This window comes from Myotis daubentonii, chromosome 5, assembly GCF_963259705.1.
Source record: "Myotis daubentonii chromosome 5, mMyoDau2.1, whole genome shotgun sequence".
NCBI classification, from domain to species: Eukaryota; Metazoa; Chordata; class Mammalia; order Chiroptera; family Vespertilionidae; genus Myotis; species Myotis daubentonii.
In genome coordinates this window covers 13,381,121-13,401,579 of record NC_081844.1, presented here as the reverse complement: position 1 = coordinate 13,401,579, position 20,459 = coordinate 13,381,121, and the positions used below count along the sequence as shown (strand labels likewise).

The following is a 20,459-nucleotide window of genomic DNA, read 5'->3' as shown; positions in this document are numbered from 1 at the left end:
CCTCTGGCTGTCACCCTGCCCCTCACTCCTTCAGGTCCTTCTCAGGTGGCATCTGTGAAGGGAGCCTTTCTGACCTGGATGTCATCCTCTCGTCCTTGGGTTTCCCAAACCTCTTTACCCCCTCATTGAATTTTCCATATTTTTTCTTGGGTCAAATGGCAAATGGCCCCCCACCAAGGTTTTAATGTCATAAGACCAGGAACAGTCTCTTTCAAAGCAAAACCTAAGCCAGCGCTTTGTAGATTCTGGCCCACAATAAATACTTTTGAATGGAAGTGAAATGAACTAAATACGTATGTTCTATTAAAGGAGCTTCAGAATTTTTAAAGAGGTAGATAAAGTAAATCATTATTCTCACCATTATTGTTAGCTCTACAAGGCCCTTATACCTGACTAGAAAAGCCCTTCCCTTCTCTATGCAGATAGAGAAACATTGCATAGACTTTGGATCAGCAGCATGATAGAGTGCAGAGCGTCTAGGGAGGCCTGGCTTGTCCCAGCTCTGCCCTCGGGCTAAATTGAGATGCAGCCTTGAATGGGGCTTGTAGTCAGTTCCAGACACTGACCTTCAGTGTCCTCTGCAGGCGTGCTCTGTCATTGGTCTCTTGACGACCTCGGTTGATCTAAAGGTCGTCCGTTGCCAAGTCCAGGTTTGCTTTGCTTTGTTTTTAACATAGATGGGAAGTGTTGCAGTGAGCACGAAGGTGCCTTCCTTACCATGTGTTTTCCTCCCCAAGGGTTTTCCTCCGAGCCATAAACCAGTTTGCTGAGGTTCTCACAAGGCGTTTCATGGATCAGTCAGGCTTTGAACTTCAGGTAAGCCTGCTACGTACCTAGGAGTTCCTTGGACTCTCAGCCAAAGCATGAGAACCAGCTCATTTTGGAAAACGTCACCAAAGATTTTGTCATTTCCAAATGAAAAAGTTTTCTTGTCCTTGTCCTTTCCTAAAGCACACATTTTTGTTCCCCTGTCCTCCAAACATAGTCAAACAGGGTTTTTTCTTCTTTCTGTAAAACTGATACATGTTAAAAAAAAATAATGGTAGAAAATATAACTAAGCAAAAACACGGAAATTGAAAGACTGTCTTCTGCTGTTAACATAACCTATGTGCTCTGCCTACAGATGGTTCAGTTTCTAAAGAGTGGTTTGTATACGCACTTGGTTGGAAGTCCACACAGTGATAACCAAACAGGTGGTCACTAGCTGCACCTTCATTCATTCATTCATTCATCAACAAATATTAGAATATTTACATGTTCATGGCCTGTTCTAGGCCCCAGTGAAGGCACTCAGGGCCCTGCTCTCATGGAGCTTATGTGCCAGCCTACGCTCTGTTGGTGATGTGCTCTGCTGGGTTGTGTCTGTGGAATGTTAAAAGTGGGGAATCATAAGTATACATGTAGATGTGTGTATGTATATATGTGTATGCATATCTGTACATATGTATTTTATGTATGTGCCAAAATGGAATTGAGCTGTGCAGTTCTTTGATAACCTCTATTGATCTACTTTATTTACTTTTTCTTTGATCTTCCTGATGATAGTAAATATTTTTGCAATGTTTTTAATGGCTGATACAGTCCATTGTCTGGCTACTCCATGATTTATTTAGCCATATTCTCATGAACATTTAGATTGTTTCCATTTTCTGTTAGCTTAAATAGCACTTGGAGGGCTTCCTTGTTCTCAGTATTTTTAAATAGCCATGATTTATTTTGCCAGGATAAAGTCCTGAAGTATTTACTGCTTCAGAAGTTTGGCAGCATGTTAGGGCTTTTCATACATGTTGCCAGACCATTTACTATAAATAGGTATGCTTCTTGGCAGCAGCTTGCCTTTATCCCAGGAGTATAGACAAATATAATAGTTTAGATTTTTTTAAATTAATATTAACATGTCAATATTAATATTTCATTAAAATTTCAGGGCGGAATAATTGAAACACAAGAAAGTAAAAGAAGTCTTGTGGATTTCTTAAAATTAATCCCTGGCAAGTGACTTGCTCCATATGGCACTATTTAGTGATGACCCTTATTAATGTGATTTTCCTTTTCTTCTCGCCCACACAATTAATTTTGAACAGCTCTGGAACAATTACTTCCATTTGGCAGTAGCGTTTCTCACCCACGAGTCCCTGCAGCTTGAAACCTTCTCTCAAGCCAAGCGCACCAAAATTATGAAAAAGTAAGTGTCCTCTCAAACTTGCTTAAGATTAGGTAGGTGGTATTTTCCGTTTCAAAACAAGATTTTGGGTGTCACAGACATCACTGTCCACTGGGTGCCATGTTGTTCGAGAGGTAGCTCTTATAAGTATTTCATCGATTTCCCCAGAATCACCTCTTTTCCCAAGGCCCCATTCATTTTCCCATCACCCATCACGTTCTCTGGGAACAGCTGGCCCTCTGCTGGCAGCTTGTCCAAATTGCAGGCACAGTGCCTCTTCCTCCTTAGTGCTTCACAAAGCAGGCTCCTTTGTGCCTCTCAGTAGTCCCTCGGGCACAGAAGCCGAGTCTGACACATCCCCTAAACAGGCCCTGCAGATTCCTGCTCGGAATTCAAAGTGGACTCACGCATGAGAGTGACGAGCGCTCAGGGAAGCTTTGCATTGCTTTCGTCTCGGGCCTGTTTCGGAATTCGAGAGCCTGGAGACTCCAAGGCTGTGCGGTTAGGAAGAACTTGAGGAATTTGTCATTTAAAGGCTGTGAAATTTCGGTTCTGCTCCCTCTTCTGGAACGTCTGGCATTCTAGACAAATTACTTAGTACCTCTACCTCTGGTTCCTCCCTAAAACACTGGCTATTAGTGGCTCAGAGAGGGGACGTAGTGATTGTGTGTTCAAAGGTAGAAATAAAACTTATAGATTTCTTTGTGAGGTGGGTATCAAAAAATGATAGATTTTTAAGATGGATACCTGAATCTCACTCTTTAGAATATCTTAAATGACAGTTTCTTTCAAGGAGAGATTTGATTTTGGTTGGATAACCGTAAGTGAAGTTTTTGTTTTTGTTGTTATTGTTGTTTTTTAATATATTTTATTGATTTTTTACAGAGAGGAAGGGAGAGGGATAGAGAGTTAGAAACATCAATCAGCTGCCTCCTGCACACCTCCTACTGGGGATGTGCCCGTAACCAAGGTACATGCCCTTGACCGGAATCGAACCTGGGACCTTTCAGTCTGCAGGCCGACCCTCTGTCCACTGAGCCAAACCGGTTAGGGCTGTAAGTGAAGTTTTTATACTGGCTTCTGAAGGCATCGCCAAAGGAGGAATTTGACAAACAGGTTTGGCTCAGTAGTCACATGAGTAGACTACTCATTTCCAAATGTAGAGCTGAGCTTGTAGGATGGCCGTAGGTCCATGTGGAGCTCCCTGGGAACGTTTGCAGTATCTGCTTTGACCCTCCTGCTTCTGGTTTTCCAAGCCCAGGCCTCTGATCTGGCGTGTGGGGCGGGGTAGCCAGGCATATGTATTCTTCAAGAGAGTTCCAGGTCATTCTTAGTCACTTCCCCCAAGAACGACTGTCTAGATCAGTGTTTCTCACTTTTATGTCCCCACTATCAACTCCTATAAGTAATCCTTTTAGAAATTATTTTTCTAATCACACCCCCAAGGAATATTAACCCAATAAATATATGCATATCTGTTTATGTACTGCTTGTATACCTGTACTTTATTCATGAAAACAGCAGGCTTTTTTGCCCCCAAGAACCAATTTTCACCCCTTCGGGAGCAATATCCCCCCGTGGAGAATGTATGTCCAGAGTTTCCCAATGTGGTATGAGACATGGTTACTCAGATAAAAGTGTATACGTTCAGCATGGTTATTAGCCACCAGTCCCATTACTATACAAACCATACCCCCCTTCCCTTCCCAATAGTATTTCTGTTTTTCATTTCTTTGCTTAACAGCAGCCAGATTGTTTCTCGCTCTGCCCCCTTAAGCCAGCTTGTCAGCCTCGCCTTCTCTGTTAACTTGCGGTGCTTGCGTTGGCCCCTCCTGCTGTGGAAGGTGCCCCCCCCCTCGGGGCTTGGTTAGGTATCAAAGCCCGCCTTTCACGTGACCTAGCGGAACACAGGCTGTAGGTACTCGTTTATTATAGGTACTCATTTTCACTGCAAATCATTCTCTTGCCTGTGGTCTTCTTTCTAGGTATGGGGACATGAGAAAGGAAATCGGCTTTAGGATCCGGGACATGTGGTATAACCTGGGTGAGTGTATGACCTTGAATGAGCCATGCACACACCTGTGTGATGAGCATGCCAGGATGGACTCTTTTTTTATTTTAATTCCAATAACCCTAAGATTAACTTGTCTGTGTGTTGGAAGTGAATGTTGACTCTGGGTCTCTTGTTATGACATCCACTTGTTGTCAGAATACAGTATGCAGTCACCCAGGTCTGAATAGGGTTGATCTACCCACATGAACGTACTCTTTTCTCACGGGCCCTGTGGAGGAAGATTGTAACACTTTACCTCCAGTGAAATTATTTTAATTTTCTTACTTTCATTTCAGGTCCCCACAAAATTAAATTCATCCCATCCATGGTGGGTCCCATTCTGGAGGTCACATTGACCCCTGAAGTAGAGCTTCGCAAAGCCACCATCCCCATTTTCTTTGATATGATGCAGTGTGAGTTCAATTTCAGTGGAAATGGCAATTTCCATATGGTAAGAGGTGTAGACCTATAACTTTACTAATGAACATAGTCAACTCTCATTCATTTTCTTTCTATATAGAGAAGCCATAACCTGAATAACACTAAACAAAGTAGGTCTACAAATGTTGTTTTACATTTCACTTTGTGAGGCAATTAGAGATAGAAGCAGATACTCCCACCCAGGGTGGCCTCAAAGCAGTCTTTTTGCTACAGGAGTTTCCTAAAGTGGCCTCTATCCTATATAATAAAACGCTAATATGCAAATCGTCCCCTCCGGAGTTCGACCACTCGGGAGTTGGACCACCCACTGCGACGTTCGCTGACCACCAGGGGGTGGTGCGGAACAATGGAAGGCCCTGGCGGGCAGCCAGGGGAAGGAAGACCCCGATCAGCCGGCCAGGCCTAGGGACACTACCTGTGCACGAATTTCATACCCCAGGCCACTAGTCTCCAGATAATTAAAATTGGACTTCGTGCACATTAATCCTATTTGCTGCAGCACAGCGGAGAGAGTAAGGAGGTGAAATGGGGGGAGGATGCAGCAGTCTCTAGTTTAGTGATCTCAGTGTGCCTGATATATTTTGTCTTTTATTTTCTTTACCTACACCACGTATTAATATCGAAAGGAAGATTTTGCAACTCTACAGCTCTGCAAAATCAGAAAAAAAGCAATCCCATTGGCAAGGCTAAGACAAGAACCAAAAACAAAATAGAAAATTAGAATCATTAGGCTGTATTTACCTGCATAGTTGTGATAAGGAAATAATGTTTTGGGTAATTATTTTGTGCAAATGTAAAGCAAAGGGTAAAGTAGCATGTGGCTACATTAAAAAGTTTTGATGGGGCCTCAGTGTGCCGTAACGGACGATGTGACAAGTGATCTTCCTCTGCATATGCTGGAAATAATTCACAGTTAAAAGGGGGCTGGGCAGGTCTGCAAAGGATGGCCGGGCATCACTCCTGTCCTCTTCGAAGGGTATGACATCTGTGAAATTCTGACTCTGCTTTCAGTTTGAGAATGAGCTGATCACAAGGCTGGACCAAGAGGTGGAAGGGGGCAAAGGAGATGAGCAGTACAAGGTCCTTCTCGAAAAGCTGTGAGTATTTCAGGCAGCAAATCTCAAGCTGATGACATCATTTAGAAGTGGACAGAACAGGTTTCCACGCACTTACAAACCCACTGATAGTCACAGAATCGCTGGGGTTACCACTCCAGTTGGTTCTCAGTGGGGTCAATGATATTGCTTAACTAACATGAGCCCAATGCCCATGTTCCCCTGGCCAGCTGGGCCATCAAGGACAGAGCAGGCAGAGGGAGGGAGAGATGTTCAAAGCATTTTGTCCAGTGTTTGAATTGATGAACTTCATCAACAGTGATAACACCTCTAATTATGGCTTCAAATCAACAATTTCAAGGATGGGGAGAAAAAGAAAACATTTCAAAGTCCACTTTTCATTTTAAAATACCCTGTTCCCTGCTCTGGTCAGTGTGGCTCAGTTGGTTGAGTGTCATCCCATGCACCAAGAGGTCGCCAGTTCTATTCCTGGTCAGGGCACAGCCTGGCCTTTAAGCAGAATCCCTAGTAGGGGGCGTGCAGGAGGCAGCTCATAGATGTTTCTCTCTCTCTCTCTCTCTCTCTCTCTCGCCCCCCCATCTCTTTTTAAAATCAATAAAAATATATTTTAAAAAATAAAATACCCTATGCCCTTAAAGGGCATCTAAGAACACCAGTAATATCTCCAGCCAGGTTGGTCTTTTCACTGCCCAGAATCCAACATTCATTCCCGCTCTGTGCTCACATTACCATTCCTACTCCCCACCCACCCACGTCCCCAGAGACCTTTACCCTCACTCTCTTGCCCTCAAAACTGTCCATCTCATGTAGGGAATTACAGTATAAAAAGAATGACTAAAACAATTGCATGTTGGAATTAGAGAAAGATTGGGTTTCAAATCCTCTTTCTCTACATTCTAGGAGTTTGACTTTGGACAAGTCACATAACCTATCCAATGCCTCATTTTTCCCCTCTACAATAATAGGACCTATATTTTGGTATTGTAAGGATGAATTGAGATAATGCATTTTCACAGTGTCTGTTACAGATTTCGCACTAACATATGTTGGCTGCTCTGGGTTTTTGCTGATTACTATTATCTTATCCTTCCATCATCCAGGGCTGTAACTATTCTAGACTATTTAAGTCTTGTGTTCTCTGAACTTTTATGATATTGACCAACTGATGGGAGGTGTGCCTGGGTCATTGCGTTATTCACTTGTTTGGGGGAGTGTTGCTCACTAGACTGTACTTGAGGACAAGTCTCCCAACTTTGTTTGGTTTTGTTTCTTAAGATTTTTTTAAGGAACCAGCACACTGGGTACTCAGAAATGAATTGATGACTCATCTGTATTTTAAAGAACCAGAAGTCCTACTTATATTGTTTTTAATGGCTAATAAGATCATTTGTTGATCTTTTTATCCTGTTTCTCTTAGATCTGCCTATTCAAACTGGTTTTAAACCTCCCAGCTTTTTACTTTTACAATTTGAATCTCATACAGGAATTAAAATGCAGAAATTACACACACATTCAAACAGACCCAAAATATTTACAAATGTGAACTCATTTTTTAGTCCTATAGCTGATTTTTCACATAAAATATCTTATTTTGTTATTGTTGTGTTCATTCTTCCTGGACCACTACCTCAGAAAAATATGGCCACATAAATCTCCAGTGCCCAAGAATAATTCTAAATCCAGACTAATTCTTTGAACACACCTTCCTCTTCTTTTTCTCTTGCTCCCATGTTTTCTTCTAATTGTCTAATCTAAGAAGCTCCTATAAAAATCTTTGCTCTATAGGGGTCCAAAGAAAGAGGATTTAATCTCAGTCTTATTTCCAACCTTCTTTTTTTTCTGAAAATAACACTGTATCTGAAGAGCCAGGTGTCTGGGTTTATGCTAGATTCCCAGGTTCCTCTAGGCTGGGCATTCACACACAGCTCACCAGAATGCCCACAGGATGCCCTGAAGTGCCAGGCTTTAGGGAGAATAAAGACAGGAAAGACGATTTCTTTCAACCTGAGTAGAGTGATCAGAAAACATACACAGACCTTTTGGGCAAAGGTTCTTGTTTTTGTGATATTGACAAGAAAACAAAAACCAACAAAAAATACAGTTGCAAATTCAAAGAAGAGCACCGTGGGTTGGATTCTAGGTGATGGTGGGGAGTGAGCTGAAGCTCTAAAGAAACCATGGAACTGGAGTAGTTGTGTTACATGAAGGGTGTGTGTCTCCTCATCTGGTGCCACCTGCTGCTAGGACCTTGGACAGCGCTCATAAATGGTGCTGGAGTGACAGGATGACATGGGCATTTGTCTCAACTCCACCCTCCAGGCTCCTAGAACATTTCCGGAAACATAAATACCTCTCCAGCTCAGGAGAATCATTCGCGCTCCTGGTCAGCAGCCTCCTTGAGAACCTCTTGGACTACAGGACCATCGTCATGCATGATGAGAGCAAGGAAAACCGGATGAGCTGCACTGTCAATGTGCTGGTAGGTGCCAAGCCTCTAGGATGGCGGGAGGGCTCTGCAGGCTTCCCCTGCACCATGCACATCAGCTCCACGTCGACCTCACAGACACACAGGGACCCGGGGCCACCTTTATGGAGCCTGTTCTGCTGAGTGTAATGGGAACAGCCACCTCATCTTTGGGCTTGCATATACGAGCAGCCACAGACATTGAGGATAAATTTGGAAACAGGGATGGAAAATGCAGCAGAAGATCTTAACTCAGCTCTCTTTCTGAGGGCCATCCTCAACCGGTTTCTCTGCCTTGTTCACATGTCGTTGCTTTATCGTTGGAATTCCTGGGCACAGGCGACATCCGTGAGAAACACTGTACCATGAGTAGAGTGTTAGTGCCTGGAAACCTCATGATGCTAGAATTCTTTGGTCTCGCCTTTCCCTAGATGTATGTATCAGGGACCTCAGACCTCAGAGGTTTGGGCTCCCACGCCTCTGCTACTGTAAGCCCAGACTCGCTGCCTGTTTCCGTGAGAAAGCAGAGCACCAGGTGACGCAGAAAAGCAGCTACCTGTTCCTTTAGAAGAGGGTGGGGCACCTTTTCTCTGCCAAGGGCCATTTGGATCTTTATAACATCATCCTCAGGCCATACAAAATTATCATCCTAAAATTAGCCTGCTATATGTGGTCAAACATTTAATTAGCTCACCCCTAATGCCTTGGCAGGGCCAGACCGCATGACTTCGTGGGCCTTATAAGGCCCAAGGGCTGGAAGTTGCCCACCCCTGATTTAGAAGGTTCCCCTCAAGTTACTCAGAAACATGGTTCTAAACAATACTTCAACGTGTCTTCTGTGTAAACTGTCACATCCTTTCCTTGTAGTGGTATTTGTTAAAGGAAAATAATAAACTCTGGAGAAGTGACACTGTTGAAAAACAAAAGTAGCTATTTGGCCATTTTCATGGCAAATTAGTCAATAACTTGATTTACATTGGTATTTTGGACTTTTTTATAGAATTTTTATAAAGAAAAGAAGAGAGAAGACATATACATAAGGTAAGCTGAAGGGAATGTCTGCTTTTTCTGTTTATGTCATGGCTTTGCTATTTATTTTTTCAATCAACAAATACTAAACCCCAACCCCATGCTTGCTGCTTTGAGACACCAAAAAGTATGTGATATTCCCCCTTCCACTTGGAAGGGTAAACTGTTTAAACAGATACACAGTAAGTGCAGTACGAGGGAGTGTGTAGGGAGGATGGTTTTGTGGTCCCAGGGAAGGGTGGGAGATGCTGGCCAAGGCGATCAGGAAATTCTGTCCAGGGAGAGGCATGAGGATTTGCCTGGAATCCAGCAAGCCCTGAGCATGGAACACACTTGGACATGTTCATATGCCTTTTCTTGGGGGAGATCCCATAGCTCTTATTAGCTTCTCAGAGAGGTCCAAGGCATACAAACAAGTAAGCACTACTGCCTTCAGTGAAGAGTGTAAAGTAGAGTGGATGGAATAGGAAAGACACACAGGCAGGAAGCCGCTCCCAGGGTTAAAGGAATAGGAAGATAGGAAGCAGGGGATTCTTTTGCCCAAGAGAAAGGACGAGCGGAGGAAGAGATGGGAAAGCAGGCTGCTGCTTGGTTGTGGAATGAGCTGAATGCTAGAGCAGCTCCCCGGCGACTAAATGCCCCCTTTACCCAGCCAGTGTTGCTCAGTGGTTGAGCCTTGACCCAGGAGCCAAGAGGCCACAGGTCAATTCCAGGTCAGGACACATGCCCGGGTTGCTGGTTCGATCCCCAGTAGGGTACGTGCAAGAGGCAGCCTATGAATGATGTTCTTCTCTCATCAATGTTTCTACCCTTCTATCTCCTCTCCCTTCTCTCTCTAAAAATCAATAAAAATATTGAAAACAAACAAACAAAAAATGCCCCCTTTTTACCAGATACTTGTACAAGCTGCGGGATTTGCACCGAGACTGTGAGAACTACACGGAGGCTGCCTACACGCTGCTCTTACACGCTGAGCTTCTGCAGGTGAGTGGTCTGGGCTGCTCATTCCAACATAGCGCAGGACAAAATGCGGCGTGTCCGCTGTCCAGTCCTTTGGGACCAAATCCTATACACTTCGTGATTTTGATTGGAATGATCCTTATTCAAGAGAGATCCTTTCACCCAAGAATATTTTTAAACTTTCTAATTAGGCACAGCTGATTTTCAGATGAAGGTCGAGAAAATGTCAGCTATCATTGGATGAACGCATAAAGAAGTGATTCCACTGATTTTAAAATCCTTAGGAAGCAGACTAGAACCTATAGGTCCCTAGTAATTAACACTATAATTGAAGAAACAAACATTCATCAATTAAGAAATATAAAAATAAATGTAAAACTACAGATACATGAGTTGTAAGTAAATACAGTGCCACAGGAGAAGTTTCCTCTGTATATTCACTCAGTAAATAAATTTATAGTGTGTTGTGGATATAAATACATCTATATGTCATAGATCTCAAATAATTATTTCTGGCTCTGACCGTTCCTCCAAGGTCAGATGCAGGAATAAACAGTTCTTTCAGCATCAATCTTTCAGTGACTAATAGACAGCACACACTTCACCTGTCAGTAACAGAAGCTATAATTTCTCACTGTTCTGAATCCATTCTTTCCTCGCCCTTCTTCCCATTTCACTAAAGGGGACCACCTTCTACCCAGTTGCTCGGGCAAGTACCTGTCATCATCTTTTATTTGCGCCCTCCCACATTTCCCACCAGCAAGAACTGTGGACCCTCTGTCCACAGTTTTAAAAAAGCTCTCCACTTTTTGAAAAGTTGTGATATAGTTGACATATAGCACTGTGTACATTTAAGGTGCACGTGTTGATTTGATACATTTATATATCGCAATATGATTACCACCATAGCTAACACCTCTATCATGTCACATAATTATCACTTATTTTTTGTGGTGGGAACAATTGAGATCTAGTCTCCTGGCAGCCTTGAAGTCTATAATACAGTATTGTTGTCTGTAGTCACTGTGCTGTGTGTTAGATCTTCAGTACTTGTTTATCTCCTGGCTACAATTTGTAACATTAAACTGCATCTCCCCAATATTCCCCTCCCCAGTCCTGGTAACCGCCATTCTACATTCTGTTTTCATAAATTTGGCTTAATTAATTAATTTATTTTTAAATATATTTTTACTAGAGGCCTGGTGCACAAATTTGTGCAAGAGTAGGCCTTCCTTCCCCTGGCTGCCGGCACTGGCTTCCCTCCGGCACCCGGGACCCCTGCTTCCCTCGAAGCCCCAGCTTCGTCCGGAAGGATGTCTGGTCTAATTAGCATATTATGCTGTTATAATTATAGGTTGATTTTAGAGAGGAAGGAAGAGGGAGAGAGAGATGGAAACATCAATGATGAGAGAGAATCATTGATCGGCTGCCTCCTGTATGCCCCCTACTGGGGACCAAGCCCACAACCCGGGCATGTGCCTGACCGGGAATCGAACTGTGATCTCCTAGTTCAGTGATAGCGAACCTTTTGAGCTCGGTGTGTCAGCATTTTGAAAAACCCTAACTTAACTCTGGTGCCGTGTCACATATAGAAATTTTTTGATATTTTCTACTGTAGTAAAACAAAGACTTATATTTTTGATATTTATTTTATATATTTAAATGCCATTTAACAAAGAAATCAACCAAAAAAATGAGTTCGCCCTGACTGGTTTGGCTCAGTGGATAGAGCGTCGGCCTGCGGACTCAAGGGTCCCAGGTTCGATTTCAGTCAAGGGCATGTACCTTGGTTGCGGGCACATCCCCAGTAGGGGGTGTGCAGGAGGCAGCTGATCGATGTTTATCTCTCATCGATGTTTCTCTCTATCCCTCTCCCTTCCTCTCTGTAAAAAATCAATAAAATATATTTTTTAAAAAAAATGAGTTCGCGTGTCACCTCTGACACGCGTGTCATAGGTTCGCCATCATTGTCCTAGTTCATAGGTCAATGCTCAGCCACTGAGCCACATCGGCCGGGCTAAATTTGACTTTTTTGGTTTCCTTATCATACAGTACTTGTCGTTCTCTGTCTGACTTACTTTACTTAGCGCGATGCCCTCTAGGTCCATCCATGTTGTAAAAGGCGGGATTTCCTTCTTTCTCGTGGCTGAGTAATTCCATTGTTATATGCACAACATCTTCTTTTTCCATTTGTCCACTGACGGTCACTTAGGTAGTTTCCATATCTTGACTATTGTGAATAACGCTGCAATGAGCCTGGGAGTGCAGATCTCTCTTCATCCTGCTTCCATTTCTTTTCAATCCACTTTTTAAAAAATCTCCATTGCTGCCATCCTGGCCCACGCTGCCATTGGCTCTCTCTTAGAGAACCACAGTAGCCTCCTGTTACATCTCTCTCCATTCTTTCCCCCAGCAATTAAATTTCTTGTGTAATTTAATATTTATTTTACCCTATAATAGTACATGTACATTGCTCTAAGCTTTATAATGAAAAACAGGAGTCCTTTACCTCACACTTCCCCTCGGCAGCCGTCCACCACTCATATGCAGATTTGAGGCACTAAAATCTTACTCCGTATGGGGTAGAGAGGCGGCTTGTTGACCGTGGGATGATCAGAAAGAAACCCTGGTGTCCGTAGCCGTAGATGTTTTTGTTTGTGCTGCTTGGAAAATTAAATTCTCCTATCCTGGCATAGTAAGGTATGAGATGTGGATACAACTTTTCCCCCCAGATAGCTACTCAATAGGATGTGTAATATATAGTCCATATTTTCTCATTCATACAAGATCCCCTCTTTATCATGTATTAAATCCCAGTATGGGGCGGGGAGAGTCTCTTTTTTGATTTTATATACTTTTGCATTGGTCTCTGTCAATTCATGTGTCAGTACCACACTCTTAATTATTAATTCTTTTTAAAAAATATATTTTTATTGATTTCAGAGAGGAAGAGAGAGATAGAAACATCAATGATGGGAGAGAATCATTGATTGGCTGCCTCTTACATGCTCCCTACTGGGGATTGGGCCCACAATCCGGGCATGTGCCCTTGACTACAGTTGAACTCGGGACTCTTCAGTCCACAGGCCACCGCTCTAAACACTGAGCCAAACCAGCTAGGGCTATTAATTCTTTATAGTAAGTTTTATTACCTGGTAGTTAATAAAACTGTCTTCGTTGCTCTTCTTTTTCAGAATTTTCCACCTAGTTCTTTTTGTTTAGTTTTCCATATGGACTTTGGAATCATAAATTTAAAATTTTAATTTAGGGAGAATTTTCATGTTTAGGAAATAGCATTTTCTTATCCAAAACTATGATATGACTTTCCATTGTTCAAGTGTGCTTTTGTGCCCTCTGTGGTGAGTTAAATTTTTCTGTATAGAGTCTTTATTTTCCTTGTTAGGTTGATTCCCAGAAACCTTTTCTTTTTAAGTTAGTTATGGTAAAAATACACATAATATAAAATTTACTATCTTAACCATTTAAGTGTACAGTTCAATGGTATTGAGTACATGCACATCGCTGTGCCTGGATATTGTATCACTTTGGATTTATTCATGTTGGATCCTTTCCTTCTATTATCTCCAGCATGGTTATCTCTTCATGTGAAATCTATCTCTAAATTATTTCTAAATATGTCAGTTTTTTAACCCTCTAATTGACTTAATTCTCTGTACTTTTGGCAGTTTTTCAGTTGGCGCCCTTTGTAAAAGCTTTGATTGTGAAGAATACAATCATTGTACACAGTGGCAGTTTTACCCCCTCCTTTCCGCCTTTATACCCCCGATCTCTTCCTATTGTCTACTGTGCGGATGTCTGCAGTACACAGTACACAGGCGCTGTGCTGGCTGCCGGGTGTGCCTGGTTCCCCACTCGCATGGGGATGCCTGGAGTGCGTCCATCACATGGCCCTTGTTTTCAAGCTGGCATAGATTATGTCTGTGGATGCAGTTTTTTGTTTCATGAATAAATCTAAAACACAATATGGATGAGTCACAGATATATGCGATGTTTCTGCACCTTTTAAAAACTAAATGTTTGTTAACCTCCTTTAGTTAATGGCTACGTCGCATTCATCTCTTCCGTTTGCTTTCCAGTGGTCTGACAAGCCCTGTGTGCCCCACCTCCTTCAGAGGGACAGCTATTATGTGTATACCCAGCAGGAGCTGAAGGAGAAGCTGTACCAGGAAATCATATCCTATTTTGACAAAGGCAAAGTGAGTGTGGGATCGCTTGTTTTGTGTTTGGGGGGAGAGGAAAATGGCAGCGAGATCACAGTGCCCTTCTGAAGCCAACCAGCCAGAGCCAGTGCAGAACCCACCGTGGAGGCCACAGTCCCAGCCGACAGCCCTTACTTCAGACGCTGCCGTTCAGGAGTCCCTGTGCCCACATTTCTGACCACTTGGCTATAAATTTTGGGGGCGTCCCATGGCCCCCTCAGGTCTGATAATATGCTAGAACAGCAACCAAAACTTGGTAAAATGCTGCACTTATGATTACAGTTTTATCTTAAAGGACACACATCAGGGCCAGCTGAATGAGGAAGCACATAGGGCAGAGCGTCTGTTTCCCTCTCCGTGGATTCAGAGCACATCAACCTCTAGGAGAGCTGATGTGCTCGCCAGGGGGAGCTCACGTGAGCCGCTATATGGAGTTATTATTGGGGTTTTATTCTGTAGGCTTGATTGATGGAATCATTGGCCACGTGAGTGAACTCAGTCTCCATCCCACCCTTCTCCCTTTAGATCTGGCTAATATCATGTAGCCCAAGGCCCCAGCCCTCTAATCACATGGGTAGGTTTTTGTTTTTTGGGTTTTTTTGGCAAGGGGTCCGCCATGAATAACCAAGACACTCCTGTCACTGGGGAAATTCCAACGGTTTAGGAGCTTCCTCCTAGGACTCAGGACAAAAACCAGACAAGTTCCTCATTGGACAATAATGACTCATGATTTATTCTTTATTATTCCCATATGTACCTTTGAATCCTGGTATTTTTAACAGGAGAGAAAATAAATAAATTAGTGTAAAAAGGGCAATAAAGATCAGTTATCTTGACACTTAACCAACCCAATGGAGAATACAGTGGGCAGCCTTCACTTTCCAGAATCGTTATTTCCCCTCTTAAATATTGGTGAGGGTGGGAACCAGTGCCGTCACGTGCAGTGCATTCTCTAGAGATTGTTGGCTAACACCTGGTGCACATCCAGCATCCAGATCACGCCCTGCTGACACCATACCCTGTAAGTAATGACCAACTTAGATGCCGACAGGGGTGAGAAGGTAAAATAAACATAGGAACTGGGCCCGGAAGTTGTGGTCTGTGGTCAAGTGGAGAAAGCATATCCACCTGAAATGCTTTTACAAAATTTTTAAAAAAGAAAAAAAATATTAAAAAGGGGTTGGGAGAGAAAGAAAAAAAATGCATTTGCTATCCAAACAAAACAGATCCCGATTTGACCAGTTTCGGAGCCTGGAGAATTCCTGTGGACTGCCATGTCCAGCCAACATGTCTTGCTTTACTAGGGGACCTATTGGTTACATGAATGAATAAACCACATAATCATCATGATAAAATAGCTGCCATCTACTTATTGCTAGATTCTGTTTGGGGTGGTTTCCAGACTTTTTTCCTGATTTAATTTTCCCCATACCCTACAAGGTAGATTTTACCTCTGTTTTACAGATGAAGAACTTAAGGCTCAGGGAGCAAGTGTATGTGTTCAGACATTTTGGTCTTGTACACCCCTTTACGCCTGAAAATCACTGAGGACCCCAGAGAGCTTTAGCTCATGAGGACTGTATCTGTTGCTACTTACACTTTTAGAAACGAAAACAACTTTTGAATATTTACTTATTTGTTCTTTTAACAGTGATAGCAAGCCTATTACCAGTTAAGATAAATCACATCTGTTTTTGAAAAATTACTATATGTCCCAAAAAATTAGTGATATGAGTGGCATTTGACATTTTTGCAAGTCTCTTCAACATCTGGCTTAATAGAAGACAGCAGGATTCTCATGTCTGCTTCTACATTCATTCTATTGTGGCATCACGCATCCTCCAGCCTCTGGGAAGCTCCACACATGAGGGAATGAGCGGTGGGAAAAGGCAAATAGTATTAGTAAGAAGATAATTTGATCTCATGGATTCCTGCAAGGGTTTCGGGGGCTCCAGAGACCAGGGACCACAGTTTGAGAACCCCTGTGCTAGGCTGTCTCACTGTCCCTTACATAACTTGGCATTTGGTGAAATGAGGAGAGAATTCGACCCATTGATGCTGTTGACTGGCTTCTTGCAAGGGGCCCAACTGATCTGGCCCTGTAACTTCAAAGGGACACATTCGGCAAATCATGATTTTAAAATATTTTACAACTGTATGAGAACTGCACACACATTTCTTCAGCAGCCAGAAACAGTGGAAACATAGCACCTGGTTGACAAGAGTAAAGTAGGAAATTACCAGATGCTGTCTTACTGATAGCGTCCACTTAAGAGACATGTTATGAAAAAAACAGAATGAACAAGGGGTCAATCTGGGATGCTAGCCTCAGGCACCAAATGTGTGCTTTCGGCTGTAACTTACAAGATCATAAATGCTCCAAGGGATCTTCTAAAACTCTCTAAGTAGATATTTTAGTTAGATATAGGAAACCAGTGCCCTAGGATCATTGGCTAACACTTGGTGCCCAGTTTCCACACAACAGAACAGTTAGCCTTTCTTCCACTTCCCCTTCTCCAGACAATCTAACTGGAAGAGCGCACGCACGCACACAGAGAACTTGACCCCATCTCAACTTTCCCCTCCAGCAAGGCTCTCACCCTCTCAAGACCTAGGCTTTAGCTCGGGTCCCCACCACTTTCAAAGGTCTTCAGCGCTCTGCCCTTTTAAGTTCAGTATGGCTTTGTTTGGGGACACATGGTATTTGTTCTTCATGGTCTTGCAAACAGAATTACGGAAGATACCCCCTGGCAAGGCACCAAGGTATAGTAGCTTTATGATGTCAATAAAAAATGTTCAGTTGATCCAGGAAGTGAGGCATGTCGGGAATATCTGCAGAAACTCAACCCTCCTGACTCCAGACTCATAGCCCGTTACTTTCAAGTGGCTTTTGCTCCTGGATCAGTGACTGCTTTGTTCTCCACTTTTCTTTTCCTGAAGATGTGGGAGAAGGCAATCAGGCTGAGCAAAGAGCTGGCGGAGACGTACGAGAGCAAAGTGTTCGACTACGAGGGCCTTGGCAGCCTCCTGGTGAGTCTGGGTCCGAACATGTCAAGCCTCCAGCGGGGGTGCTGAAGTGAGTGTTCGCGAAAATGTTTTGTAAGCTTGAAGGAGGTCAGGATAAATTATGTTCTTTTTTAAAAAATGATTTTTTATTGATTTCAGAGAGGAAGGGAGAGGGAGAGAGAGTTAGAAACAATGATGGGAGAGATCACTGATTGCTGCCTCCTGCACGCCCCACACTGCGGATCGAGCCGTGGCCTCCTGGTTTATAGGTTGACGCTCAACCACTGTGCCGCGCTGGCCAGGCAGGTTAAGTTATGTTCTTCACAATGGAAAAGTAAACCTCGCTTGAAATAAAAATGAGAAAAGATAAGGTCCAAAAGCTGTTATCCTTTCTCCAGATGATCCCTGATGGAGGGCTCCGGACCCTCGCCTACCGCCGTCCTCCGTCTGTCTCGTTTCTCTGCAGACCGTCCATGTCTCCACACCTCTTTCCCCTCGCGGTCACTTTCTTTCAGCGAACACCAGGCGTGTTCCAGGTGTTTCTGACTTCTTCTGTTCATCAGGATGACTTGCTCTGCAGCCCACGCCCTCCGGTCCCTGCTGAAGGATGGGACTGCTCGTCTCGGAGCCTTGCTTGGTTTTCTCAGGAGTGCCATTGTGCACATTTTGGTTAAGTTGTAAAATGCTTCTGATGCTCACATTCTGCCTCCCCCGAATGTTACTGGAGAGCTCTACTTTCACAGGTCCCTGAACTGTGTATTACGCCTAGCTGTCAGCACAGGTCAGCTACTTAAAACAATAAAGCAATGCCCAGTGGTAGGCCAGCACAATATTAATTTGATCATTTTGGGTAGAGGAGTCACAAAAGTTCAGGTCAGCCATTGTCATGCAGTAATAATTTATTTGAGGAGATAGTTGTCAAGATCACTTTGAAAAGTATTTGCCAGTGTGTTGTACCAGCCCCTGCCATCACGCAAACAGTCAGTCATCATAACTAAATTGAGTTATGTTAGTAATGTAACATGTGACCCTTCTAAGGGAACCTTGTGATGGAGACCTTTGCCTGGATAGAGCACAGCAGTCCTCCCTGCTCTGCATTCTCACTTTCGGTGGTTCCAGTTACCCACGGGCAATTGCAGTCTGAAATATTAAATGGAAACTTTCTGGGAAAAAGAAAAATTTATAAATTTTAAATTGCACGCCATTCTGAGTATGGTGATGAAACCTCACATCTCACTGTATCCCACCTGGGATGTAAATCATCCCTCTGCCCAGCGCACCCACGCTGAGATGCTGCCTGCCCTTTATTCACTTAGTGGTTATCTGGGTTATGAAATCAGCTCTCAAGGTACCACAGTGCTTATGTTGAAATAACCCTTATTTTACTTAACGGCTCCAAAGTGCAAGCGTAGTGATAACCTGGCAATTGGGACATGTCAAAGAGAAGCTGTAAAGTGCTTCCTTTAAGTGAAAAGGTGAGTACAGACAGTATAAGGTATATTTAGAGGGAGAGGGAGAGAGAGACACAAAGACCAGATCCACATTACTTTTAAGATAGTATATTATAATTGTTATATTATACTATTTGTTATTGTTGTTAATCTCTTTCTGTGTCTAATTTATAAAGCAAACTGTCATACGTGTATGTACGTATAGGATAAAACATAGTATATACAGGGTTCAGTACTATCCACAGGTCAGGCATCCACTGGGGGTCTTGGAAGGTACCCCCTGCAGACCAGGGGCAGCTGTGGTAACACAGTCATGGTGGCAGGGCTTGGAGCCACCCTTGGGCCCCTAGGTCTGCCTGCCTGCCTGTCTGATTCTGAGCTCAGGCTGAGAAGCCTCTCTGATGGGAAAAGTTAAAGACGGGGGGTGGGGGCGGGGGGCGCCAGATATTGAAACACAGAACTTTATCTTCACCTCTGGGCACCTGGGGCTGAACCAAGGGCTTTCTCCGAAACCACCTGCACGAACTGGAAGGTTCTTTATCTTCTTCTATCATTTATCTGCACTCAACTGCAACCGCCTTCGGTAACCTCAGCTTGCTAGGGTCCTGAGCCCCCTTCAGGGAACTGTGGAAGCTAAGCAGTGCTCCCGCCACGCAGAGTGCACCGTTCATCCTCCTGCAGACAACGTCAGGGAACGCAGGCCCCCACGGCCCCGTCCTGGGCCCAGGTCCAAACCTCCTGTCCAACAAGAGGGTAACGTTGTCCGGCAAGATACTTTCCAAAGACCTTTCATTTCTCTGTGTTACATGGGAAACAACAAAGTAAATAGATCTTTTTATTTTCTCCCCCCAACTGTGCCCTTGTAACCTCGCTATGGAATGTCTTGTTTTGTTTTCCAGAAAAAAAGAGCCTCGTTCTATGAGAACATCATTAAGGCCATGAGGCCGCAGCCCGAATACTTCGCTGTGGGATACTACGGACAGGGCTTCCCTTCTTTCCTACGGGTAAGGAACCTGAGGGTGGTCTCCAAGCCATTAGCCCTGCAGCCTGGAGGAGGGAGGGCTTCCTCTCTTTTCCAGATGGGCCTGGGGTGCTGGCAGCCGGAGGCCCGTGTTCTCGCTGTGGGAGGTCGGCAGGGAAACCGCTTCCTGAGCGGCGGCCTCTTCACCCCACACCCGGCCACCTCTGGGATTCTGGCAGCTCTTTTGTAAAATGACCTTTCCCAGGTGGAATGAAAAGGGGAAAAACAGAACATCCTCCCTGGCTGCTGCTGCGGGTCAGGCCAGGGAAAAGTGCAGATTGATGCATTTGGTTGTTTATTTTATTTCCATCCCGAGTGATTTTGAAAGCAAATATCCCAAGGATAAGACTGCAAAAGTTTTGCAAAAATAAAAACAATCTTGTTGTAATGGTGAGAAAGGACTATGTTTTTCCCTTCTCAAAACTTTCCACAATGCGATGGTATTTTACAATCTAAAAAATAAATAAACCCTCTTATTTCTCCCACAAAGAAATAAGCTTCTTTCAGCAGCACTTAGCAATATTTAAGCATATTGTCCATCTCCCTTCCCGTAATTGAAAGAAAAAGAAAAAG

General features: G+C 43.6%; 1 protein-coding gene across 2 annotated transcripts in view; it reads left to right on the top strand.

Annotated features, from left to right (window-relative positions):
* The window catches only part of DOCK5 (dedicator of cytokinesis 5), a 206,496-nt gene that overhangs the window by 155,846 nt on the left and 30,191 nt on the right, over positions 1-20,459 (top strand). Inside the window, exons 30-40 of one of the 2 annotated variants that reach the window (XM_059695951.1) lie at positions 738-816; positions 2,086-2,186; positions 4,151-4,209; positions 4,515-4,669; positions 5,671-5,756; positions 8,055-8,214; positions 9,200-9,240; positions 10,122-10,212; positions 14,286-14,405; positions 17,349-17,438; positions 19,765-19,869. In XM_059695951.1, the coding sequence (XP_059551934.1) occupies positions 738-816; positions 2,086-2,186; positions 4,151-4,209; positions 4,515-4,669; positions 5,671-5,756; positions 8,055-8,214; positions 9,200-9,240; positions 10,122-10,212; positions 14,286-14,405; positions 17,349-17,438; positions 19,765-19,869 (1,087 nt within the window). The remainder of the gene's footprint in view (positions 1-737; positions 817-2,085; positions 2,187-4,150; positions 4,210-4,514; positions 4,670-5,670; positions 5,757-8,054; positions 8,215-9,199; positions 9,241-10,121; positions 10,213-14,285; positions 14,406-17,348; positions 17,439-19,764; positions 19,870-20,459) is intronic. The other variant, XM_059695950.1, reaches the window with a different exon arrangement.